General features: G+C 45.1%; 2 protein-coding genes across 5 annotated transcripts in view; one reads left to right on the forward strand and one right to left on the reverse strand.

Moving 5' to 3' along the window:
* The first annotated feature begins 5715 nt into the window (after positions 1-5715).
* Positions 5716-26440, forward strand: LOC140912921 (transmembrane protein 178B-like). 2 transcript variants are annotated; one of them, XM_073348318.1, is made up of 4 exons: positions 5716-6574; positions 16216-16329; positions 18605-18742; positions 24971-26440. In XM_073348318.1, exons 1-4 carry the CDS (start codon positions 6196-6198, stop codon positions 25213-25215), a joined length of 876 nt encoding a protein of 291 aa, XP_073204419.1. In that variant the 5' UTR covers positions 5716-6195; the 3' UTR covers positions 25216-26440. The 2 variants fall into 2 exon arrangements, with proteins under 2 accessions (XP_073204419.1, XP_073204420.1); XM_073348319.1 differs by lacking the exon at positions 18605-18742.
* PSMC3 (proteasome 26S subunit, ATPase 3) overlaps positions 18110-27290 on the reverse strand; it is a 28393-nt gene continuing 19212 nt past the window's right edge. For all 3 annotated transcript variants that reach the window (XM_073348317.1, XM_073348315.1, XM_073348316.1), the window contains one exon: positions 18110-27204. In XM_073348317.1, coding sequence (XP_073204418.1) covers positions 27094-27204 — 111 coding nt within the window. In that variant the 3' untranslated portion in view covers positions 18110-27093. The remainder of the gene's footprint in view (positions 27205-27290) is intronic.

Below are 27290 nucleotides of genomic sequence, written 5' to 3' on the forward strand. Positions count from 1 at the left end.
AAAGTTGCCTTCCCATGACAGCTGCTTCCTATATCATCCAGCTGCTGTGAGCTCCAATCAAGCATTCACTCTCTTCTTTTCAGGCATCAGAGATGACCCCTAGCCCTAAAGTACTCAGAGGCGACAAGATACCAATTCCACCACAGTGTGGCTAGTTTACCTGGGGGTAGGAGCTACAAAACCTCTGATGTGGGAGCCTGGAAGAAGCAATGTACGCCCAGTAGTTCCCAAGAGTTTGTGTTAGGTGAAAATCAGGTTGGCATTTTTTAAGTTGAGGGCCTAGTGCATTGCAGGGCTTAGTGCCTGGGCCTTGGTGCTATTGCATCAGTGCTGGGTTTGGCTAAGAATGTAAACCACAGCAGGGATTCTGCTCAGTGTTCAGGAATGTGCAGTGGGTGACACTGAAGCATTAATCACGGAGCTGTGTCTTTTGGCTGGCAGCCCAAGCCTGGACTGAGTCTGCAGTTCCTGAGAAGCTGCACCCACAGGGGCAGCACAGGGCCTTGAAGAGCGATGATTAGCTGCTCCACTGCATGCTGTGGGAGGGAGGTTGTTAGCCACTCCACTACATTTGTCACTTTTGGAAATGCAGAAAGAATCCTATTTTCTAGCTCTATTTTTTCAGCTACTCTTGTGCATTTTCCCATTCATCTGTATTGATCTGATCTGCGTGGAGACAATAGAGATGAAATAAATGGTTTTGAGTGTGGGTTTGTTTTTCTTGGTATGGAAAGTATTTAAAACCATCCAATGCTCTCATCACCTGATAACCGCGTAGATGAGGGGGTTGACTCTTTCCAGGACTCCCCATCTTGCCCCTTCTGACCTGTCTTTGTTTGGGGAATAGAAGAAATTCCTCCATGAGCTTCTTGCTAAGCTTCTTGGCTCTTCTTACATTCACTGTTTGATGGGTTGCTGCAGGGCACCCCTGTCAGAGTGTGAGGAAAATTGGCTTGGCTTTAATTTTTAAGGAAGGTAAGTGATAATTGGGCCAGAAATGGAAACTCAGGTCACTTCTCTTAACTTTCTATGATTCTCTGGGCTGTGAGCTCAGATAGCAGCTGTCCTGGAGAGGGAGCAGAGACAACATGTACATGAAGCCAGCTATGGTCAAACCACATCCGTGCTAATCCCGGAGTTTCCCATGACAGCAGGCAGATCAGGTTGTTTAAAATACATAAGGTGCTTTCAGTAGCCAAAGCTTTAGGAATAGATCATGGAATAGGGCCTATGAGGAGCCAGGTATAGCTTGCTAACTGCAGGGATATTGCTTTGTGTTCCACTAGCAGTGGAGGAGAGAAGGAGCTGGAAGAGGGTATGGGGAAGAAACTGAGAGGAATTGATGTTGGATGTAGGTAATAAGACTGAGAGGTAGGGTGAGTCTTTAAATTGACTGGTTTAGGAAACACTAATTTTCTGGTCTTCTCTGGAGATTAGAAAGAGCTGCAGATTAAATCAAATGCAACATTTCCAATTCATTTTTAATTCTTGATGTGATTATGGCTTCTGACTTGGCAGGTGCAAAAACTTCTTCATTTGCAGAAGAATGTTAGTCCTGTAATTCCTCTTTACATCTTGTGACTCTAAGGTACTAACAAGAGTGTGGTCCCACCTGGACAACACAAACAACCATTAGAGAACCATGTTAAAACACAATTTAAAGAGGCTGCAACACAATTCCCCAAAACAGTTAGGTCTTGTCTACTGTGCCTGATGGAGCCATGGTATGAGGCAGTGACAGAAGAAGCAGGCTACCCAGTATGGTGGGGTTTATGCTGTGGATAGACCCTTACATTTTGCATTCTGGCTGTGAGCATGCACCTATATTGCCCAGGTTTAGCACAAGCAAGACAATGTCCGATACACACTTCCGTTCCTGAGAGCTGATTTCTAGCCTGAAGATTCATAAAGACCACTTTTTTTATTCAGGCAACTCAAGGATTGCCCAGAAAAGGGTTAAATTTCTCTTTCAGGCCTAGCAAACTGCTGAGTTTCTCCTGGATGCCAGGCTTGCAGAGACAAAGTCTGAACAACTAACTGGCTTTGAACAGTGATAAAGCTGCAGCTGGAGGAATAAGTCCCGTGAAAGAGCCAGGATCAGAAAAGATTTTGTGCCTCTGGAGAAGCTGTATTTAACTAAAACTGAGTCAAGTTAGCTTACTTCTCATTGCATACAATCAACGGGCTTTTTCTGCTGTTTAGGCCTTGTTCCACATTGAGGTGGTAGGGGTGGGGAGGAAGAATCATAAATGATCATAAATGCAGCTGTCCGTATTTTGTTGACTTAAAAAATCATGACGCTTTGTTCCTTAACTTTCTGAGTATTCTCAATGCAGCTCTTCACCATTGGGGTGCTTCTCAGAAGCCTGCCACCTTCTGGGAAGTTTTGACTCTTGGGGATGGGAACACCCATCTTTTCTTTGAGACATGGAATATTCCAGGTTAGGCTGTGTTAGGTGTGTGGATCCTGCACACCCTCACTTCCTTGCAGCCTGGAAAGCAGCAAGTCAGATCTACCTCTACATCCACTCTAGTCAGTTGGCCATTGTTTTTCCCCAGTTAGGGTTTTTCTCTTGATTGTTTTCTTAGCTCTGGCTCTGTAGTGTACTAAAATATAGGTTTAGAGGAAATTTTCCCTGTACTCTTCTCCCCACCACTATCTTATCTACTAAATATGGCAGAATCTGCAAAAAGGATGGGGTTCAAAGAATGACTCACTGGAGGCTCCAATTTTCTCATTTCCTACTAAAGCTAGGCTTGTGTAAAGTGAGCAACTCCATCCCAAGAGTGTGGATTTGTGCTGTGAATTGCCTAAAGAACTCAAATTACTGGTAAGTAACACTTCGAGTGAATTTTCTCATATCTTCTCCTTCCTTAAAGACTATACAATTCAGTTGAAAGTAATGAGCTGAAATGTTAGTTTAAAAGCACTTGTTGCTTTCAGTTTTGAACAGTTCTGTTCTTTTTACAGATACAGTGGGCTTTTACAAAAGTGATCACAGATGAAGTGAGGTAGGGTAGGTGCACTACACAAAAATGAGGAAGCTAGTTAAATGGAGAGTAAAATGAACAGTCACTAGCATGAAATGCCTGCCAGCTGTATGGAAACTATTTAAAAACACCATAATAGAGGTGCAAATTAAATGTTTACCCCCAAATTAAAAAACATAGAGGATCAAAACAATGCCACCATGGCTAAATAAGAGTAAAAGAAGCAGATAGAGGCAAAAAGGCATCCTTTAAAAATTGGAAGTCAGATCCTACTCAGGAGAATAGAAAGGAACATGAACTCTGGCAAGTCGAGAAAGGAGGCAGGCCAAAAAAGAATTTGTAGAACAACTAGCAAGATTCATAAACTAACAGCAAAAAAAATTTTTAGGACATCAGAAGCAGGAAGCCTGCCACTGGGTGATCGAGGTGCTTAAGAAAGACAAAGCTGTTGTAGAGATGCTAAATGAATTCTTTGCATCAGTCTCCACTGCAGAGGATGTGAGGGAGATTCCCACACCTGAGGCATTATTTTAAATGACCAATCTGAGAAGTTGTCCGAGATTAAGGAGTCAACAGAGGTGGTTTTGGAATAAATTGATAAACAGTAATAAGTCACCAGGACCAGATGGTATTCACTCAACACTTCTGAAGGAACTCAAACATTAAATTGCAGAACTACCAACTCTGGTATATAACTGATCACTTAAATCAGCTTCTGAACCAGATGATTGGAGGATAACTAATGTGATGCCAATTTTTAAACAAGGCTTCAGAGATGATCCTGACAATTACAGGTCAATAACCCTAACTTCAGTACCAGGCAAATTGGTTGAAACTGTATCTAATAATTATGTTTCTTACTACGTAAATGAACATGATTTTGTTGGGGAAGAGTCTACACAGCTTTTGTAAAGGGAAATCATGCTTCATCAATCTATTAGAATTCTTTGAGGTGGTCAACTAACTTCAACAAAGGTGATACAGTAGTGTATTTGGACTTTCAGGAAAGGTCTCTGACCAAAGGCTCTTAAGCACAATTAGCTGTCATGGAATAAGATGGAAGGCTCTCTCATGGATCAGTAACTGATTAAAAGAAAACAAAGGGTAGGAATAAGAGGTCAGTTTTCAGAATGGAGAGAGGTAAATAGTGATGATCCCCAGGGATCTGTACTGGGACCAGTACTGTTCATCATATTCATAAATGATCTGGAAAAAGGGGTAAACAGTGAGGTAGCAAAGTTTGCAGATGATGCAAAATTATTCAAGATAGGAAAATCCAAAGTAAACTGTGAAGAGTTCCAAAGGGATCTCTTAAAACTGGGTGAGGAATAAAATGGCAGATGAAATTCAATGATTATAAATGCAAAGTAATGCACACGGAAAACATAATCTGAAATATACATACAAAATGATGGGACTAAATTAGCTGTTTCATTCAAGAAAGAGATCTTGGTGTTTATTGTGGATAATTCTCTGAAAACTTCTACTCAATGGGCAGCGGTAGTTGAAAAAGCTAACAATGTTAAGAACGGCTTAGATAATAAGACAGTAAATATGATGATGGCACTATATAAATCCATGGTATGCCCACACCTGGAATACTGTGTGCAGTTCTGGTCACCCCATCTCAAAAAGATACATTAGAAATGGAAAAGGTATAGAGAAGGGCAACAAAAATGATTACATGTATGGAACAGCTTCTATGGGAGGAGAGATTAAGAAGATTGGGACTTTTCAGTTTGGAAAAGAGACAACAAAGGGAGGCTATGATAGAAGTCTATAAAATGATGAATGGTGTGGAGAAAGTGAATAAGGAAGTATTATTTATCCCAGGAGCCACCCAATGAAATAGGCAGCACATTTTAAAACACAAACTCAACTCCCAGTCTACCTGTAGAAGTGGTTGCTAGGGGATGTGAAGGCCAAAACTATAACCTGGATTCAAAAAAGAATTAGATAAGTTTATGAAGAATAGGTCCATCAGTGGCTATTACCCAAGTTAGTCAGGGATGCAACCCCATGCACTGGGTGGCCCTAGACTTCTGACTGTGAGATGCTGTGGCTGGATGTCAGAGGATGGATCACTTGATGGATTGCCCTGTTCTGTTCATTCCCTTTGAAGCATCTGTTATTGGCCACTGTTGGAAGATGGGATACTGGGCTAGATGGACCATTGGTCTGACCCTATAGGGCCAGTCATACACTATGTAGCATACAAGCTGGCTATACCCATCTGGTAAGGCCCTTCACTACAGACATGCAGTACCCCTATTCTAGATCTAAGTCCTCAGACAGATTTACAGATACCCTTCATGACTATCTTGTAGCACTTGTCTGTTCCGTTCATGGCTCTCTCCAGCTTCACTTGCCTATGATCATAGGATGGTACGGCAGAATGGCTATTCACTAGAGCCTGGGCTATCGCTAGTACCCTAAGGGGGATTTCAAACATGGTTCTCAAAGGGCTGCCCTTGTGCTCCCCTCTTAACTATCTAGTAGCCAAAGTCTGCTGGTGATGGAGCCCCAGAGACTTTTGTAGGTCCGTGTCTTGGGGTGGATCCTGTCGCTGGGTTTAACGTTGTCTTGCATGGAAAGAGTTACGTGGCCTGCATCGCCAGAGTATCTGGCTGTGCTCTGCTGTGGCCACTTGAATTTGGGCCAGCTGGAGAAAAGCACAGCCTGCGACGCCTGCAGCATTTCACACACGCTTTCCTGCCACAGGCAGCGGCAGATGGAAACACGTTTTCTTAAATTTCAGGGGCAGCGTTTCAGGAGGCGCAGACCGCGAGGAGGGAGGGCACGGCAGATGATGCCCAGTGATTCCCTTGGGGGGAGACCGTGTTTAGGGGCCTGCAGGCGGGAGGTACCCAAAGGCCGGGGCACTAACCGCCGTGGCCCCTCCGGCCCTGGGCCGCTCTCCCCGGCCTGCCGCTGGAGCAGAGTGCACGTTGCGCGCTTGCGAAGCGGCCTTTTGGCAGCCAGAGGTTCCCTGTCCCGCAGGCGCCGGACTTCGGTGGGGCGGGAACCCGGCTGTAGCCTCGCCCCGCCGGGGCCGCGCCGCCCGGGCCAGGCTTCCTCCGGGGCAGACGGGGCCGTGCCTTGCTCCGGGCGCCCTTTCAGCGTCCCTGGGGGGTGGGCGGCCGCCCGGCTGCCGGGGACGCGCTGCCGCCCGCCCAGCCGCTCCCCGCCCCCGGCGCGGGTAAGATGGCGGCCGCGGCTCAGGCGCTGAGCGGCTCGGGGCTGCTTTTGGCCGCCGCCGCCCTGGCCCTCCTGGCCGTGGCCATCGGCACCGACTCCTGGTACCAGACGGACGCGCGGCGGCACCGCGAGCGCTGCCGGGGCTTCGGCCACAAGCGCAGCGACCCGCCCGGCTCCATGTCGGCGCCCAGCCCGCACCTGCCGCTCCGCGCCCGCCCCCCGCGGGCCCTGCTGCCCGGCCACCCCCCGGCCTCGGTCCCGGCCCCGGCCGCCGCCGCCCTGGACTCGCACTGCGGCCGCCGCTTCAACTCCACCGTGTCCGGGCTCTGGAGGCGCTGCCACCGCAGGGGATACGAGCCAGACAGCGAGGAGCTCATCCGGACAGGTGCGGGGCTGCGAGCTGGGGGCGGAGTGAGGGGGCGCTCGGGGGAGGCTGGAGGGGGAGGCCGGTCGGAGGGGGCCTGACAAGCGGGTCCGGTGGGGGGGCAGTCCGGGGTGCTGGGGGGGTTCGCGGGGGGGCCCGAAACGGGGGTTGGGGGGCGGAGTGGGGGGCAGCTGGGGGCTCTGTCCAGTTGGGAGGAGCCCGCGCTGCCCTTTCCCTGGGCTGCCCCCTGCCGGTAACCGGGTCCCCTGTGGCTGAGCTGAGCATCTCCGGAGGCTGGAGCAGCCGCTGTCCGCGGTGCTGAGCCCTCCTCGCTCCCAGTTGAGCCTCAGGGAGCTGGCGCCGACCGGCCGAAAAGAGCCGTTGGGAAGGGCTGCGGGACTCTGTCGCCCACCCGGCGACCGGGGCTCCGCTGCCTGCTGGGCCGGGGCCGGTTCTGCCCCCTCAGCCTCCCACCTGGCTGCACCAGCTTCTGGTGTGGGGGTGGCAGCAGCGCCCAGCTGCTCTGGGTCCGTCTCTTTGGGGGCGGGGGGGGGGGGCAGGGAAGCAATGCCACTGCCTGGTGGATAGTGTAGCTCAGGCAGCCAAGGAATTGCAAGGGGATTTGACACCTTCCCTTGAAACTGGAAGGGAGCACTGGTGGCTCCAGGGGACGGAGCTCACAGCCCTGGCCAGGAGTCTGTGGGTGACTGTGGCTTTTCACAGCCAGGTAGCTTTAAAAGGTTGTTATATGTATGTTGGAAGACCGGGTGGCAGATGCCTACCCCATGTAGCACTGCTACAGCTGTGCTGTTGTCTTGGCCAGGCCTGGGTCTGATCAGGTTGCTTCCCTCCTTGTCATTGAAAACATTTAGGCAGCCCAATTTGGTCTGCAGGGCTTTTCCCAGTCTATTTTATAAAGTCCCCATCATTGGAACTAGTGCCATTGTCTCGAGGAGACCCTTCCATATATCCCCTGAAGGGATTTTTCCTGCCTCATAACAAACCTATGAATTTGCTTCATTGGGTCAGTATCTTTTTGGCAGGTAATGGCCAAGAAAAAGGTGAAATATTCCAGGCATGGTCTTATCTGAGCTGTAGAGAAAGGGGCTAGCCCCTCCTATTACATCATGTGAAACTTCCATGTATTTTAATAGGTATGTGCCCTCTCCCACTGCATGATCATCCCTCTGTTATGCCCCAATCTCTATGGTGGGGATAGAACTTTGATCCTGCTCCACCCGCACAGGCCCCTGCTAGGTGAGTTAAGATTATCCTTTAACAGGGCATATGACACACAGTTGAGCAATTGTTTGAACATTATAGTATTTTATTCTGATAGTGCAAACAGTGTGCTGTCTGACTTAGACAGGTATGAAGACAGCCCCTGTCCCAATGTGCTTACAATCCAGATAGACAATCTACAGAGAGTAGTTACGAGGTGGGATACAACAAAAATTCTGTTCTAAAGAGCATGATTTACTGACCCAAGAGAGATTTATTAACATGGATGAGTGAGGGGTTGGAGGAGAAGCTCTGTGACTTAGGCACAAAATGAAAATAAATAGCAAAAACCAAATGTTCCAGTAGTTTTTGATTGTGTCCTCCAGCTGTGGTTCAAGTCCCCATAGCCCCTGTACAACAGAAGATGGAATGACTCACTGTGGAGCTGGATTTCATCTCTGAATCCTCTCTAATGTGCAGCTGTGGCTCCTGTTCCTAGAAATGCCATTACAATATAAATTAGCTTCTTTCTCCATTTAATCTACCAGGATCCATTTTCATTTATATTTCCATGTTGATTTCATTCCACTAAAAGGCAGTTCATTAATTTCATTTTATTAATTGACCTTGCCATTTTAAAATGTCTACCTCTGTTTCTGCTTCCTATTGAACCATTCTGCTTCTACTGAAATTACTAGCATTTCCCTCCCTCAAAGTCCCCCCCCCACACTACTTCAAGTCTCACTGTATTGTTCTTTTTTTAAACCTTGCCAAGAGTCCATTCCCATCAGCCAGAAAAGTGCAGGGTTTTTTTGGCACAGGAGTGGTGGTTCTCTGTCTAGTGCTTGATCCACTCACCTCTTTACTCATGGAAGTAAAGTCATTCACATCTGTTAGTATTGCAGGATCATGGATTTAAATGGATCTGGCTCTTTTCTCACTGTTTCCTCCTCATTCCCTGCCTTGCTCACAGCCTCTCCCCACCCAACTTTCCTGTGGCTACAGTTTGTAACCAGCCTCTTCAAGTCAGTGGGGAGATGACTTTTCATTGTGCTCTTTGGTCAAGGACATTATTATGTTTGGGGAACTATAGGCAAACATTTTCCCTTGTTAGGATCTGCAGGTTGTTACAATTTATCATTGCAAGGCTCTCTTTCTCCTTGCTTTGCAACAAACCCAAATCTGAAACCTTAATGGGGACTACTAATTGATTCATGGAAAAAGAAGAAATTTCAGAGGCCCGCAGTGACAGAAGAATAAATGACCTTCTAAGATTTCAATAGATTTTCTAAAAAAATTATTAAGGAAGCAGTCTAGGAAGGGGGAAATCCATTGTTTCAATTCCTTATGGGCCTTTCTCAAGGTTTGAATAAACTAAGTTGACCCTGCCTTTATATCATTATTTACCTATTACTACTAAACAAAAACTGATAACAGAAATAGTGTCTGGTAATTTGGATGTAGTAACTTGCATTATTACATGGTAATATGATTTTTATAGAGACTTTCAAGCATCTCAACCTTTACAGATGAAAATTTCAGAACGTAAATGTACAATAAGGTAGAGAAGCTGAAAAATATCATGAGCAAAATTTAGCTGAGGAAATATTTAAACATAAGAGGGAATTATAATGGAGGATTGTTTTAAAATGCTTTTATTAAATGCCCCAAAACCCCACACTTTTTCAATCATGAAAAGATTTCTTGGATAAAAAAATTTCTGAGTAAGAGGGGAGGTGAAAGAAGCAATATAAAATAAAACAAATGGAGAACCTGATGGCAATGAGTGCCATCAGGAAATTGAGATAACTTCTCTTATCAGTTAAAGGGATCAGTGGAAAAAACCCCTATGGATAGCAGACTTAAAAGACACTAAGAAGTTACTTAAATATAATCTGGAACAAAAAAATCCTAGCAGTGGTATAGGACCATGTAAAAAGGACTGGGGCCTATTTTATAGCACCTTCCTTCTACCAGACCAGGCTTTGATCTTGCTGAACCAGCTCACTTCCTTAGTTAGTTCTGTCTGAGCTCTCTACAGGAATCCAGGGAAGCAATATCCATGAGTTAGTTTTATTTTAAGCCTTCTTACCAAACAAATCAAAACTTTGCAGGCTCTTTCCTCAAAGTCTGTGCAGGCTAACTGGTTGCTTCCCCAACTCTGACCCTCATGCTAGTAACTTCAGTAATTAAGTAATTTACTTGCCTCAGCAATAATGGACTCCACACAGTCTCCCTTCTGTCTATTTGGTCTCTGGAGCAATAGCTCTCTGCATTAGCCCCTGTAGCAGTGCACTGGGAGCACACGCCCTGTGGTCCCTCAGCTTTCTGGAAGATATTGCAGTTCTTTCCTCCATGTCCTACTCTTTTTCATGTGCAACAGGCAGGGCTAGTTAACTAGTTAGTTAGCTAGCTAGGTGCAGGCCTCTGACCCCAAAGGAATGGTACCCCTTATACTTTCACAGTCCCATATGAGAAAAGGAAGGTAAAATTATCAATCATCATACAGAAAAGGCAGTAGTAGAAAATAAATATTTTTTTTCTCTGTACTTAGAAATTAGCAGGAAGATGTAAGTGATATCATAAAGTGATAATGAAATACATACTATCCCATCAGTAACGAGGGAGAATGTTAAATAGCAACTGTTAAAGTTAAAACACTTTAAAATTTGCAGGACTGGATAACTTGCACCCAAGGCTATTAAAGGAATTGGGAGAGGAGCCCTGTGAACAATTAACGTTGATTTTTAACAAATCTTGGAACACAGAAGATTCCAGAGGACTGGAAAAGCCAGCATAGCGCCATCATTTTAAAAGGTTAAACAGGATTACCCAGGAACTTTAGGCCAGTTACCAGGACATAAATCTTAATCAAGATTGTGAGAGACTAATATGTGATGCAATCAGTAAAGAATTAAAAAATGGTAGGATGATTAATCCAAATAAACTTGGTTGTATGGAAAATGTGTCTTGTCAAAAACTTTTTATATATATATTTAAATTTTCGATGTTTTAGCCGTGGAATATCAAGCAAGACTAGGGGCTGGTATTTCCTCTGTATACAGTACTGTATTAGTGAATACTGTGTTTACTTCTGGTGTCAACACTTCAAAAAGGATGTTGAAAAACTGGAAGGGGTTCTGAAAAGAACTACAAAAATTATTTGAGATCTGGAAAACATGCTTTATAGTGAGAGACTAAACAAGCTTAATCTATTTAATTTATCCATGCGAGGGTTAAGAGGTGACTTGATCACAGTCTACAATTGTCTTCATAGGTAAGAGATTTGTGATAGTTAATGGCTCTTTATTCTAGCAGAAGGAGGCAGAACGTTATGCAATGGTTGAAAGCTGAAGCTAGAAAACCTGACTAGAAATAAGACACAATTGTTTAACAGTGAGAGCAATTAAACTTTGGAGTAATTTACCTAGGGATGTGGTGGATTCTCTAACACTTGCAGTCTTTAAATCTAGACTGCATATCTTTCTAAAACATATACCATAGCTTGACTAGAAGGTATGGGCTTGATGCAGAAATTATTAGATGAGGTTCTTTGTCCTATGTTATGTAGGTGGTCAGACTAGATTATCATAATGGTCCCTTTTGGCCTTAATATTTATAAACTTCAAATTCACCTTCAGGGAAACACTTCTTGAGATAGTATCTTCTGTTTCCACCCTACATTTTACAAGACTAGAGTAAATTTTAAACCCTAAGAGAGAAAGTAATGAACTTAACATTTTGAAACCAGATGCATATTGGATTTATATTCTAAAAACATTTAAACCGTCAGGTTTAAATAAAGAGCTGGTGCATCTTTGTTTTAATTAATGGAGTTTTAACCAATGAGTCCTTCGTTCAGATCCCTTGGGACATAAGTGATCAATAAAGCAAGCTATGCTCTTAAATTTTATATTTATATACTGAGATAAAAATGTAAAATTGCTTCTCATAGATATGTGATGGTACCATTATTCTTTACAGTAGTCTATCTAAAATAGGTTTTACCTTTGACAAACCCTGCCTAACTCAATGTAGGAGGTAAATCATAGAGTTTGTTTTTGGGTCTATATTGCAATATCTGTTTACTAATGTGACACTGATTTTTATAAGATTTGATTAATGTGGATGTTAGTTTTGTATAGAATTTCTAATTGTATAATTGTATTATAGCTAAGGCTACGTTTTAGTCACGGGTATTTTTAGTAAAAGTTACGGACAGGGCACGGGCAGTAAACAAAAATTCCTGGCCTGTGACCTGTCCATGACTTGTACTATATACCCCTGACTAAATCTTGGGTGTTCTGGGGCAAGGGGTGGCCCGCTGCTGCTCTCGGGCAAGGGGCAGATGCACTGGCCACTGGAGAAGTCACGTAGGTCCCAGAAAGTCACAGAATCTGTGACTTTGATGACCTCCATGACAGACTTGCAGCCTATATTATAGATTCCATAAAAACTCACACCAAGAAGCTAGATCTATAACAGGGGTGGCCAAACTGTGGCTTATGAGCTGCATGTGGGTCTTTTATCTTTAAAGTGCAGCTCTTGGAGTCCCCCACGCCATCCCCTTTCTCCACCTACTAGACTGGAGGGGGAAACTTGGGATCTCTGCCTGGTGGTGGGCTAGGGGCTTCTGCCCTGCAGGGAGGGGGGTCTTGAGGACTCAGCCCCATGGGGCACACCTGCTGGGGCTCCGGGCTTTAGCAGGAGCAGGGCTGAAGACCGAGCCTCGGTAGGTGCCATCTGCGGGGTTGAAGCCCTGCCAGGTGTGCCCTGGCTCTTGAGTTTCTGAAGATTGTCATATGCGGCTGAGAGGGTCAGTAACTTTGGCCACTCCTGATCTATAAGATGTACACACTGAAGATTCAACCCTCCCCTATAAAGTGTTTAGTATGGTAAATATTAATAATTGGATAGGTAATCAGTGATTCACGATGATTGGGATTACTTAGTTAATTAGATACCATGATGTGGAGGATGTGGCCTAAGTACTTAATTCAGAGCTGTACAAATCTTTTGTGAATGAGACCTGATCCCATTGAAGTCAATAAGAGTTAGATTGAGTTCTGGGAGTGGACAAGAGGCATCCATACAGCAAAATCCCCCATATTACCTCTCTGAATTAAGTCTTTATTAACAAAATTCAATTCTTGTTTCTCTGTCCTTGTTGATGAGAGCTGTATAAGGACTTAGAGAGGGAGCACACTCTGGAATCTCCCTCTTTAGTGTGGTTTTACAAATCTACGCACTCAGATTCAATTATAAAATAAATTAAAATCAATAGTCTTTTAGCATGTGGGAAATTGAGATCACCTCTCTCCCATCCCCTTCTCAATTTCTAAATATCCCCGGACTTAAGAGGGCCCCAGGTACTTGCCTTTTTTTCCTTGTGAAGTCTGTCCCTCCCCCAATACCCAGTGGAGCCTGGTCTGTGCTGAGAGGTTACTGTCCCAATGAATCTCATGAGAGAAGGAAATAATAAGAACATAAGATAAAAATGGCCAGACTGGGGTCAGACCAATGGTCCATCTAGCCTGGTATCCTGTCTATGACAGTGGTCAGTGCAAGATGCTTCAGAAGGAATGAACAGAACTGGGTATTTTAGAGTGATCCATCCCGTTATCCAGTCCCAGCAGTTAGGACACCGAGAGCATGGGATTTTATCCCTGACTGCCTTGGCTAATAACCATTGATGGATCTATCCTCCATGAACTTATCTAATACTTTTTTGAATCCAGTTATACTTTTGGCCTTCAACACCCTACTGCAACAAGTTTCACAGGTTGTCTGTGTTGTGTGAAGAAGTACCTTCTTTTGTTTGTTTTAAACCTGTTGCCTGTTAATTTCATTGGGTGACCCCGGCTTCTTGTGTTCTGTGAAGGGTAAATAACACTTCCCTATTCACTTTCTCCATAGCATTCATGATTTTATAGATCTCTTTATAGATCACATCCCCTTAGTCATCTCTTTTCTAAGATGAACAGTCCCAGTCTTTTTAATCTCTCCTTGTATGGAAGCTGTTTCATACCCTTCATCATTTTGGTTGCCTTTCTCTGCACCTTCTCCAATTCTAAAGATGATCAGAACTGCATGCAGTATTCAAGGTGTAGATGTACCATAGATTTATATAGCAGCTTTATGATATTTTCTGTCTTATTATATATCTCTTTCCTAATGGTTCCTAACATTGTTAGCGTTTTTGATTGCTGCTGCACAATGAGTGAATGTCTTAGAGAACTAGCCACAATGACTCCAAGATCTCTTTCATGAGAGGTAATATCTAATTTAGACCCCATCATTTTGTATGCATAGCTGGGAACATGTTTTCCAATTTGCATCACTTTGCACTTACCAGCATTGAACTTTATCTACCATTTTTGTCGCCCAGTCATCCAGTTTAGTGAGATCCCTTTTGTAATGTTTTGTAGTCAGCTTAGGACTTAACTATCTTGAGCAATTTTGTACTGTCTATGAATTTTGCCATTTCACTGTTCACCTCCTTTTCCAGCTCATTTAGGAATATGTTGAACAGCACTGGTTCTCACCACAGATTCTTGGGGACCCCACTATTTACCTCTCCATTGTGAAAACTGACCATTTATTCCTGTCCTTTTGTTTCTGGTCTTTCAACCGGTTATTGATCAATGAGAGGACCATCCCTATTATCCCATGACAGCTTAGTTTGCTTAAGAGCCTTTGGTGAGGGACCTTGCCAAAGGTTTTCTGAAAGTCCAAGTACATGATATGGTCTGGATTATCTTTGTCCACATGCTTGTTGACCCCTCTCTCAAAGAATTCTAATAGATTGGTGAGGCATGATTTCCCCTTAGAAAGCCACATTGACTCTTCCCCATCATATTATGTTTGTCTGTTCTTTACTATACTTTCAATCAATTTGCCTGGTACTGAAGTACACTTACCAGCCTGTTATTGCCAGGATTGCCTCAGGAGCCTTTTTTAAAAATCAGTGTCACATCTATCCTCCAGTCATCTGGTTCAGAGGCTGATTTAAGTGATAGGTTACATACCACAGTTAGTAGTTCTGCAATTTCATATTTGAGTTACTTCAGAACTCTGGGGTGAAGATCATCTGGCCTGGTGACTTATTTAATTTATCGACTTGTTCCAAAATCTCCTCTATTGGTACCTCAATTTGGCAGAGTTCCTCAGATTTGTCACCTAAAAGAATGGCTCATGTGTGGGGATCTCCCCTATATCCTCTGCAGTGAAGACTGATGCAAAAAATTAATTTAGTTTCTCTACAATGACCTTATTTTCCTTGTTTAGCACCTCAATTGTCCAGTGGCCCCACTGACTGTTTGGCAGGTTTCCTGATTCTGATGTATTTAAGTTTTGGGTTTTTTTGTTTTTGCTGTTTTTGTATGCTTATCTTCAAATTCTTTCTTGGTTTGCTTATTATACTTTCACACTTGTCTTGCCGGAATTAATGCTCCTTTCTATTTTCTTCACTAGGATTTGACTCCCAATTTTTACTGGATTCCTTTTTCCCTCTTTTACCCCGCTGTTTAGCCATCATGGCATTTTTTTGGTCCCCTGTTTTATTTATTTGTGGTATAGATATAATTTGAGCCTCTATTATGGTGTTTTTAAACAGTCTCCATGCTGTTTGCAGGCATTTCACTCTTCTGACTGTTCCTTTTTAATTTCTGCTTAACTAGCTTCCTCGTTTTTGTATAGTTCCCTTTTTTGAAGTTAAATGCTATTGTGGTGGGTTTCTTTGGAATTTTGCCTCCTACGAGGATGTTAAATTTTAATTACATTATGGTCACTGTTACCAAGTGGTTCAGCTAATATTCACCTTCTGGACCAGATACTGTGCTTCACATAGGACTAAATCAAGGATTGCCTCTCCCCTTATGGGATTCAGGACAAGCTGCTCCAAGAAGTAGTCATTAATGGTGTCTAAAATTTTTATTTCTACATCCCTTCCAGAGGTGGCATATACCCAGTCAATATGAGGATAGTTGAAATCTCCGATGATTACTGAATCTTCTGCTTTTGTAGCTCTCTCTAATCTCCCAGAGCATTTCACAACCACTGTTGCAAGGAGCTGAGCAGGACTGTTCCCTAGTATGCTTTTACAAGTGTTTTGTTCACTCCCAAGCAATGGGGCTGCCTTCTCCTTCAGTGACTATGCCACACTCACCCCCTCCCCTTTTAATCGCAGGTCACACTTTGTGCGCTCATCCCGAAACTCACTTACAGTCACAGTCCCTTTTTTGGTTACACTTGTTCTGTTGCTGTCCTATTCATTTGCTGGCTTGAGTTAGTGGGTTAATTTCGAACTAAGACCATCATGTGTCTGCCATGCTAGACTGGCAAACTCTGCTTCTTAGGACAACAGAGGGAAGGAGGCACTTCCTAAAGTCAAGCTAGGTACAGGGATTTCACTTGGACATTGATCTTTCTGTCTCTTTCAGGAGTTATTCAGCGCTGCACTGCTGTGAAGTACCATTACACCTCATCCTCTCTGCCACGCAACTTACCCATCAATATTACCAACATCATCCGGCAGGACGAGTGGCATGCTCTCCGTAAGTAATCCAGACTCTTACCAATGCCATGCACCCTTACTGAGCAGAGTACAAGCATATTCAGAATCTTTCATATCTAGGTCACTGCCATGACTTCAGTACCGAATGGGGCACTGATGCAGAGATCAGTGAATGGTATCTAGAGCTAAAATGAACCTTAATTAGGGAGGCTGGAGACAAGCAAATTATGTTAATAGAAAGTTAATAGAAAGTGACACAAGTGTAGAGGACATTTGGAGTGGCTAGTGCAGGGGCCATATAAATTGGCAATAATGGTGTAGATCTGCTAGGGTGTGATGGAAGTGTCAGTGCAGTTTATTGAATACCCTCTCAGCGGCTAGGTGTTGGTCAGACTCAACGCTGAAGCACAGATTAGTCAGGGTTATACACTTATTTGATTTGTACAGTGCCTGCCATGCTTTCTCTCTACATCCCAAATGGTGCATGACCTCTCCTCCCAGAAAGCATGCTAATTTTGACTTTTCCACAAGCTCATCCCTGCATGCTCCTGTTCATAGATTCATAGATACTAAGGTCAGAAGGGGCCATTATGATCATCTAGTCCGACCTCCTGCACAACGCAGGCCACAGAATCTCACCCACCGACTCTTGCAAAAAACCTCTCACCTATGTCTGAGCTATTGAAGTCCTCAAATTGTGGTTTAAAGACTTCAAGGAGCAGAGAATCCTCCAGCAAGTGACCCATGCCCCATGCTACAGAGGAAGGCGAAAAACCTCCAGGGCCTCTTCCAATCTGCCCTGGAGGAAAATTCCTTCCTGACCCCAAATATGGCGATCAGCTAAACCCTGAGCATATGGGCAAGATTCACCAGCCAGATACTACAGAAAATTCTTTCCTGGGTAACTTGGATCCCACCCCAAACCCCTCGCACCTGCCTGGTCACCTGCAACCCACCTGAAAGTGCTCCACTCTCTCTCCTTCCTCACCTACTTCCCCTATTTGTCCTATCCAAGTTCACCTTGCCTTCTGGGGTTCCCTTCCTGGACTCCTGAGGATAAGAGCTACTAGGCAACCCAGCTTCCTCTGCTGATTTCTACCCTTTTTTACTTACCAGCACAAACTTAGGTGACTTTTTATGCAATTAATCCAACATGACTGAGATCATGCTGTAGCCTCACACATCTGCATGTTCATAGAGGTGCTGCACATGGATGCTGTCACAAAGAACTATGGTTAGAGAGACATACAAGAAAATGCTATAGGGCTTGACAAGTCTGTAGGTGTTGGGCTCAGAACATCAGATTCCTACATTCTGGTCTAAATTTTGAAAAGTGGTTAGTGATTTTTGGTGTGCCCAAGTTGAGACGCATTAAAGGGGCCTGATTTTCAGCAAGTGCTGAGCATCAGTCCTATGAAAATAAAACCTTTTTAGAGTGATGCAAGTTGGGCTCCCAAACTCATTATCATTTTTTAAAAGGTAGCTCTCCGATCCAGCAAGATCAGAGACAAGTAGGTGTACTACAGTGAGGAAGAGAGGAGCTGAGCTCTAGATAGCATTACCCAGTGTCCCTGATGCCCCAATACACAGGGTACACCCCATCCATTTCCCCAGCCCCATTTGAGCTCAGGGAAAAGAGAAACTGCCAGGAGAAGCCAGCCAGAAACTGAGTTGACGGCAGCAGCAGAAAGAAGCAGGGTCCTCCACATGTTGAAGACACCAGTATCTGGATTTTTTTTTTTTTTTTACAGCTTTTACTATGGACGGTCTCTCCCCTGTTTTGATTAGCTGTTTGCTCCAATACTCTTCCTCCTGTTCCCTCAGTCTCTTCACCTCAGCCTCACTACACCTGCCCTCCATACTTTTCCCCATTTCCTTTACCCCCTCCTTTCAGTGTCTCCTTTCTTTTGCGTTGTGTCTCTGTCTAGCTAATCATCTCCCAACAACAACAAATAACCCTAGTGTAACAAAGCAACAAAAAGTTGTGGTTTTAACAGGTTTGCAAACCATCAGAATGTTTATGTTGTATCCCTTCTACCCATCACCCTCTGTCCAATTTGTCTCTTGCACTTCAGGACAGTGTGTAGTTCCCAGCACAAAGGGGCCCTGGTCACAGTGTGCCTAGACACTACTGTAATGCAAACAATTTCTTTCTAAGAGGGTGCAGTAAGGGAAGCCCCTCAGGGATACTAACTTTAGGGACAGTAGACCTAATAATCTCAATGGATTGTGTCTGTTCTCTCTCTCTCTGCTCCCCACAATCCTGTCTTGGTGTCTCCTTTGTTTCTTCCCCTCTTGCTCCTCTCTCTTCTCAGATCTGCGGAGAATGACAGCTGGTTTCATTGGCATGGCAGTCTCCATCATCCTGTTTGGCTGGATCATTGGTATGCTGGGCTGCTGTAAACAGCACGAGCTCATGCAATATGTGGCAGGGCTGCTCTTCCTCATGGGAGGTGAGAGTCTCTCTCTTCATTCTAATATCAAACTTTTGATAGAAAGCATTAGAGCCACATCCCAAGCAGATAGAAGTACAATCAGCCTCATCAGCAAACTGCACAAAGCCATTTATTAATGCAATAGTTGATGTAACAGAGGTTGAAATTTTAGACACACGTGGCAGGAGATGAGTCAGGGTTCTTCTTTGCACCTGTGTCAGTGTAGATCTCACTGTAGGCATGCATGCAAGATCAGAGGCTTCTGAGTAGCGGTGTCCATCAAGGCTGTGCATGTCCCCTGTACCACCTCGTGCTCCTGCGCGAGGGCATAAAGGGCGGGGCAGTAGTGACCCTCCCTCAGTTCCCTCTTGCTGCCCATGGAAGTGAGGCAGAATCTAGTGACTGCTTGACCCACTACACACTTCAGTCCATCTGGTGAAGAATTATGTCCCTATACTTTCTCTAAAGGACATTTTTTTTTTTAAATGGCAAATTGATATCTCTATGTACAGCAAGACAAGGGGCTTAGCGCCAAACACCGCACCTCATGGCAGAGTCCACTCTGGGTTCGAACCCTACCTATCCTGCAATGGGCTGATCTCCCTCAGGGACGGATACAGACGAGGCCTCTTCTGTCTAGGAGAGCTACCTCCTGAATAAGTGCTTTTTATGCAAGTCCTTCTCTGCCACGACCCACAAGTCCAGGGAAGTGGGACTCAAGCTACATTTGCTTGAGCAGTCCATTTGGGTCACTCTAGTTGTAACAGTCACCTCTGGGTCCAGAGTGAGGATGGATAAGCCAGCATTGACCAGTGCTCATTTAAGGACTTAATGCTTCGGGATGGGGCAGTGGAAAGTAGAGAACGCTGGCAGAGTCGGCGCTGAACACTTCAGTGTCAAGTAAGACCTCAGCATGGGCACCTCAACTGCAACAGTCCTGGCATTGATTAAATCAGCATGAACAACTCCAGCTCCCATACCAACTGCCCTGACTCAGGCAGCACAGCCAGCCCATGCCCACTCATAAATAGCATACCAACTTGTGTAGTTGGTCTGAGCATCCGTGTAACTCTGACTGAGGGGAGATCCCGGATGGAAGACAAGGGAATACCACTTCAAGGACAAAACTCCTAATCAATCATGCAGAACAAGAGACCCGGTTGCAGTGATGCTCAGCTCTGTCATGAGTAAGAGGCTCAGGTATTCTCCGGAGATATCCTTGTCACTCCCAGAGATGTTCCCAATACTGAAGAGATGGCTGGTACCAGCCTTGTACCATTACTGAGCATCACCCTGGAATGAGGTGAGAGATTCCTCCTCCCCATCACTGATGTAATTCTTCTTGCCAGCGTCGAGCAGAAAGTCTGGTCTCCTGTCATCAGAGAATGACCCAAGGAGGCTATCTAGGAGCGCAACCAGCAGGGAGTTGTCAGTAAGACCAATATGGCATGCCATACAGATATTGGCCACACTGGGCCAGCCAGCCCTAATGTGGCCAATATCTGTATGGCATGCCATATTGGTCTTACTGACAACTGTCCTCCCACATGTCAAGGAGCAGATCACCTTCCTGCACTCCATGCTCTCTGGCAGCTTTTTTGGCGGGCCAACCACACTAGAACCAGACATGGGCCCAAAGAAAAGGAGACTAGAGGAAAGCCCCCAGCATCCTCCAATGGCAGACAAGGCAGTAACACTATCATTTGCCTCAGCAATAGAAGACTTTAATACCTTCCAGGACTTCCTGTCCTGAATGGTAGAGACCTTGGACATTGAGGTTAAGTTCATGTAAAGAGTCTCACAAGCTCTTTGATATTCTGAGTGCGATGACCCTCGTCAACATCACTCTCCCTATTAATGAAAGGATCCCAGAACTGGCGAAAGAGCTATTGCAGACCCTGGCCACTCTTCCTCCCACCTCCAGGAGTGTGGAGAAAAAGGTATCAGGTGCTACCAAAAGGTTCTGAGCACTTCTGTGCTCACCCAAACCCAGGTTATTGGTCATCTGCAGTGTAAGAGAAATCAAAGCCTAAGAAGGGCACGCCTAAGAATAAAGACCCACAAAAGGCATCTTCATGAGGTGTTGCTTTGGGTGGTGAATTACCAAGTACAATTACTTCATGGGGGAAAGAATAGCAGGGATAACATGAAAGATCATCAAGAAGGAGCAGATGGTTCATGGGAACATTGCTGCAGGTAGCAATGGATGCCTCTGATACGACTGCAAGACTGATTGCTACAGCCCTCGCTACAAGACAGGTCTGCTGGCTCCAGGCACTGGGCATACCACAAGTAGTACAGGCCATGATAAAGGACCTGCCTTTCGAGGGAATGGCGCTCCTAAACTAGTGGACAGATGAAGTGCTCCACTTCCACAAGGATTCAAAGGCCTTGTTAAGGACCCTGGGATTTACACATCAGCCCCCTACAGAAACTCTTACAAATATGAACTCCACCAATGGCAGGGGAGGTTGTCTTACTTCTAGGGCCAACAGCTGGAATATCAGCCGCAGGGGATGCCCATCTTCCACCTCTTTGGCCAACCCAGCTTCCTCTGAGACAGCAGATTTGATGGGAGGGTTGAGAGACACAACGGTACTGATCTAAAGTCTATAACTACTTCAACTATTTTGCTCCATTCCAACAGGCCTGGGTGGTTGTCACAGGTAACAAAAGGCATTAGACAACATTGCCCAAGGCTACCCTGTATGGTTCTACTGACTACATTCTACCTTCCCCATCCGGTGACCTCTCTCATAAGAGCCTGTTAAAACAAAAATGACCTTGCTTCATCTGGGAACCATAACTGAGATACCCTAGGAATACGGATATTTCTTTATCCTGAAGAAGAGAAGGAGCAGTCCTATCCCAGGCCTGAGACAGATTCAGGATGGTAATATTTTTCTCCATCTCTGCAAGCAACGGACTGGTTCATGGCTCTCAACTTGCAGGATCTGTACTTCCATATCCCCATCCAGCTAGCACACAGGAAGTATCTAAGATTCACGGTGGGGTCAAACTATTACCAGTAGTAGGTGGTGCTGTTTGGACTCTCTGTGGCCTGAAAGTCTTCACAGAATGCCTAACAGTGGTAGCAGCACAGCTCAAAAGAAAAAGCATCCACATCTATCCTTACCTGGACAATTGGCTGATCAGTGGTGGATCTCAGCAGGAATCTGCAGCACAACTGAAGTTCATCATCCCTCTCCCTGTTCTCTCATCTGGGACCCCTAGGTATGTCTGCATGGCCCACTCCTTTTGGTGTAGAGTACCGACCCTACATGCCCTGCTACCGCAGTGCAGTGCAGGCGGTGAGACACTGCTTAGGAAAGTAGAGTAAGGACACGCCTAAACCCTATTGGTACATACCCTACGTGCCCAAGCAGTGCCTCCCTTGTCTATAGTGCTGTTTTTAGCAGTGTAGTGTCCTGCTGCCTTCATGTTCCTGGAGTCTTTCCCCACCACAGCGAAAGGCTCGAGCAGTGAGAAAAGACTCTGTCAGGGGAGGAAACGCTGCAGCAGTTCCCCATTGTTGGAGCCTTTCCCTGCTGCAGGGAGCTGCCAAAGCCTTTCCCCACTTTCTTCCCCCAGCCAGAGCCTTCAACTGGCACGTGTAGCTACACACCGCAGTGTGGATATAGCCTGCTTTTCACGGCTGCGTGTAGCTGCACATAGCCTATACACTGCTGCTAGTGATGTGCAGTGTAGATGTATCCCTGGTGAACTATGAAAAACAGTCTCTCCTCCCATCACAGACGATAGAGTTCGTAGGAGCCCTGATTCCAGTTTGGCGAGAGCATCCCTTCCTGAAGAAAAGTTCATGCCCCAGCAATCACTGGTGCTCAACTGCAACTGTATGAATGTGTCTGGGGCTGCTAGGCCACACTGCTTGGCAGACTTCACCTGCGACTGTTCTACCTTTGTCTCAGGTAGCTGTATTCCCCAACAAAACACCAGATGAACAAGAAGATGATGGTCTTACTGCAGGTTGTCACAGAACTGAGCTGCTGGAAGGAACCTGAAAAATGGGCTTGGAGGCGTTACCATTCTGAAACCCCCCCACCCACACCCCCCTTACTATTTTAATCGCACACACATCAGGTACAGATTGGAAAGCCCACTGGAACATCTACAAATGCAAGGAACTCAGGCTAGCCCACATGGCCTTTCTATCTGTTCTTCAAAAACTCTACAGTGCAGCTCCTAATGGATAACACCTTGTGATGCACTACATAAACAGGTAAGGAGGCATCTGCTTGGCTCCTCGCTGCCTGGAAGTCATCAGGCTCTAGCCCTGGAGCCAACAGGGATAACCCTAATGGGTTTTCACCTCGTGGATTTCTTAAGCAGAGAATCAGTAATCACTTAGGAATAGTTGTTTCATAAATTCCAAGACTAGAAGGGGACCATTGTCATCATCTAGTCTGACCTCCTGTATAACACAGGAGATAGACCTCTCCCAAACTGATTCCAAGCATGTAGCTTTAATCTTCCTTTAAAATGGTCCATGATGGAGTGTGGTGGAAGTCCCTCATTGATCTGATATTCCTATGTTGCACCTTCACTAAAAACCACAAAATGTGAAAATTGGTAGTTTAGGTCAATAACTAGGGTAAAGGGATTTCAAGCCATGTCAACCAAGGTTTCTGAGAAAAGATGGCCTGGAAAATGAGCTATTTTCCAGGATGCAAAAGTATTCAAACTTTTTTTTTCCCCTGTGAAGTGGCAAAAAAAGAAAGGCAGGAGACATGCAACATAGTTTACTAGCCTACCCTAGCTGAGAGATTGTGCACAGTGCAAAATTTAGTGGAATGAGATGAAGATTTGGCAAGCTCCAGCACGTTTAGCGCATTGCTAAATGTGGCAAAGGCAGAGCACTCTGCTTCCTTTACAAAAAAATAAATTCTAGTCTTTTACCTAGCAATGAGATCTTAACATAAAATCTGAACCCAAGAAGGCTGGTCAGTGGAGAGAATGAATGTTGGTTTGTAGCAAAAGGTTCATAAGAGGACATTTTACTTTGTACCTAAGTGAGGGAGAACAGGGGAAGCTCAAAAGGGCCAGATCTAGGCTACAAGTATTTCCTGAGCTGGGAGGCAGGGAGACTGCCCTAGTTGGAGGAGTCTGGGTATCTGCTCTCCTCTAGTCCATTGAGGGAACCGAGAAGGCCACTGTTGGTAGTTGAGTCCAAAACAAACAGTCCCCCTGGAGGCTGAGCGGCACAAAGCGCTCCACTTCCAAAACAGCAGCACAATGTTCTGGCTTCCCCGCATGAAGGTTGGCTGGCGTGAGAAGTGTCACTTTAACTCCTGGCTTTCCAACACTCTGGTTTAAATGACCTATCCAGGACATGCGTGGTGGATATAGCTACAAACTTAAATTTGTTGGTGCATAAATATTCAGCACAAATGTGTGCCAGGTGCTTTAATAGCAAAGGCTGCACCTTTACCAAGCCAAGAAAGGCTTCCCTTAAGCTCTCTGGAAATGGGTGAAAGAACAGCTGCAAGTTTACTATGGAGGCCTGCCTAGCTCTATTGAAAGTTTGGTGAGCTGAGAGGGTAAACAGCATGTTTGTAGAAATCTAGCTTCCCATTTCAGCTAAGGTCACTGACAGGAAATGAGTGAAGTTAGCAAAATACAGCAGAGAATGGGAGAAAATTAATCTGAAACAGCTCCTGGACAGTGGGGTATAGTTGAGACACGAGTGTAGGAGTGAGCATTAAGGCCATGTCTACACTAACTGCTGCTGCAATCAATGCAGTGGTGTTGATTTAGGGGGTCTGGTGAAGATCTGCTAAGTCAATAGCAGAGCACTCTCCCATCAACTGTGGTACTCCACCTCCTAGAGGAGTAAGGTAAGTCTGCAGGAGAACATCTCATGTAGACACTGCAGTAAGTTGATCTTAGCTACATCAACCTGAGTTACGTTATTCACATTACTTGAGTTATGTAACTTAGGTTGACTTACCATAGTAGTGTAGACAAGACCTAAGTTAGGCAGGTAAGTGTAATGGTGGGAGGGGAAGCTGACCTGAGCAGCTGGAAAATGAAATGCAGTGTAGTGGAGTTGTAGGCTGTGTTTTGGGTGTTTTTAAATCATTTTCTGTATGATTTCACTGTAAAGAATAAAAGCTCATCAAGAGGCTGAGGCTTGGGGAGGGAGGAAGGAAGGAAACTATGGATACAGCTGCATTGCTTTGCAGGCCTGGTCAAAGGCCTACTATTCTTTTTGCTTTCCTCCTGCAGGTACATGCTGTATCATCTCACTCTGTACCTGTGTGGCTGGGATTAATTTTGAGTTGTCTCGCTATCCTCGCTATGTCTATGGGCTGCCAGAGGATATCAGCCATGGCTACGGCTGGTCCATGTTCTGTGCCTGGGGAGGCCTAGGACTTACTCTTTTGGCTGGATTCCTCTGCACGCTGGCCCCCTCACTCAATGCCTCTCGTACTGCTGTACAGAAACCCCGACAGGAAAATGGAGCTGTGTGACCTTGAAGGGTGCAGGAGAAGAGACTCCAGCAAGCACAGCCTATGTAAAACTGGGTTAACAGCACCATGGACATTTCTGCCCCATTGCTGAGGGTGGTGCACACCTGTGGAACAAACTAGGGATGGTAAAGGTTTTTAGCCAAGTCCTGTGGTTCTCTTGCTACAAAATTTCTGTCAGACTCTGCAACAAGCTGGGGTTGACGTCTCAGTGATTTGCTCATTGATTTAAGAGGAGTTTCTTTTATATACAAGGGATTATCTCCTGTTTAGTTGAAACACTAACTGCAGCTCTTTTGTTCTAGTCCAGTTGTGGAGGATTCTTGTCCATTATAAATGTATAGCTGCAGAGTTTGTGTAATGCTGACCACCCTTCCAGCTGGCTTGGCCTCCAGCAGTTTGGCTCAGCCCTCCATTTTCCAAAAGAGCCTGGAGATCCAAATAATGGTTCAGGCAAAGGGCAATTCATCCATCCTCAGTATTGATAGATCTGCTGCTGGTGGCCACTACTGAACTTGCTTGGAAAGACAGCAGGAGTTAAACAAACCAGCCTTCCCCTTCTTCAGGGACGGGGGGAGTTGGTCCACTGCTCTCCACATCAGGCCCTTCCTGCAGTTGAAGTCAGTCACTTCTTTGCCAGTTAATACACATGACCCTAGGAGCTACAAGCAACATTCATTCACTGTGGAATTGTTCCACAAGGGGAGAGAGGTGCATTTCTGTGGCAGTGGTTTCAGCTCCTGGGATCAACCTCAAGGACCCAGCCTACCTGCAAGGAAAGAGCTCTCTGTGAAAAGAGTTGATAGCTTTTACTGTTGAGCTTAGAGGGAGACACGCTGCCACCAGGAAGATAGAGCAGTAACAGTAGTTTGTTGCAGTATTACCGGAAGATTTATTTTCCCCAGAAAGCTTGGCTTATGCTCCTTTCATACACTGGCCCTAGTTGTCCATGTGGGATATATCAGCTGTGCACAGTTCAGTTGATTCCATGTCCTGTAATCAGCACTAAGGCTAACTCAGGAACATGAGCCAAGCTACATGTAAAGTTTTCTTTCATACATACCTCCTGCTGCTCCCCCACGAGGTGCAGTGGGAGAGGGATGTGTTTCTCTAACGCAACTGAGTGGCATGTAAGATAAGCAGTGCTAAAGTCAGTATATTTATAAAGTGTCATTTTTAAATGGAGGCTGTGATTCTCAACTGGCATTAAAGTACTGAAAAACTTGAATGGCTTGATGAGTTATTTTGCAGAGCAGTAACTATTCACTCCACTTCAAGCTGTATACAATAGCCATATATTAACAGGTTGAGAAAGGGGTGCAACAGCCACCAAGAGGGAAGGATCCTGGGTGGAACTGGGAGCAAGAAGGTAAGAACATTCTTTTGCAAAGGAGAGGTAAAGAGGCTTGTGGTATGGGACAAGTACATGACCCTAACAAAAGACTGCTAAAGCTAGTGTAGCATTAGACAGGCTCTGCTTAGCTGTTTGCCTCCACTGGCTGTAGCAGTGAAAGAATTGTATATGTGTTGAGGACCTTGTTGCCCAATGGTTTATTTGGATTAAATATATTGTCACTCCTACTCCACAGCAAGTGGCTCTAAAACATAAGCAATTACTCCCACCCTAAGATGTAAGACTTCAAAGCCAATTTCACATTCATGGAGGGGATTAATTATTTTCCCTTCAAGCTGTAGCATTATGAACCTTATCTAGCCAAGAATGTTTTTTTTTTAAAGGAGGAAAAAAAAGCTTTATTTTTTTTCCAGCACATAATATGACCAAACAGTCCAGTCTTAACCATCCTCTGTTTAGTCCAGTCCTCTCGAATTCCAGCCTGTCCAATTCTGCCAAGGCCACAATACCTGATTGCAGTGTAGAGATTAGGCATAGTATTGCAGATTGGCTTTTTTCTTGGCCTGAACCTCCAGGATTCCTTCCATGTAGTCCTCATGGGTGAGCTCTGTGGCTCCACGCCGAAGTGCGATCATCCCCTACCCCAATGAGAGAGAGTAGTTAAGGGACTGAGGGCATGGGCTTGGCACCAGATCAACCTGTCGTAAATTACTCCATCCCACCC

Source organism: Lepidochelys kempii, chromosome 6 (assembly GCF_965140265.1).
Source record: "Lepidochelys kempii isolate rLepKem1 chromosome 6, rLepKem1.hap2, whole genome shotgun sequence".
Classification (NCBI taxonomy): domain Eukaryota; kingdom Metazoa; phylum Chordata; order Testudines; family Cheloniidae; genus Lepidochelys; species Lepidochelys kempii.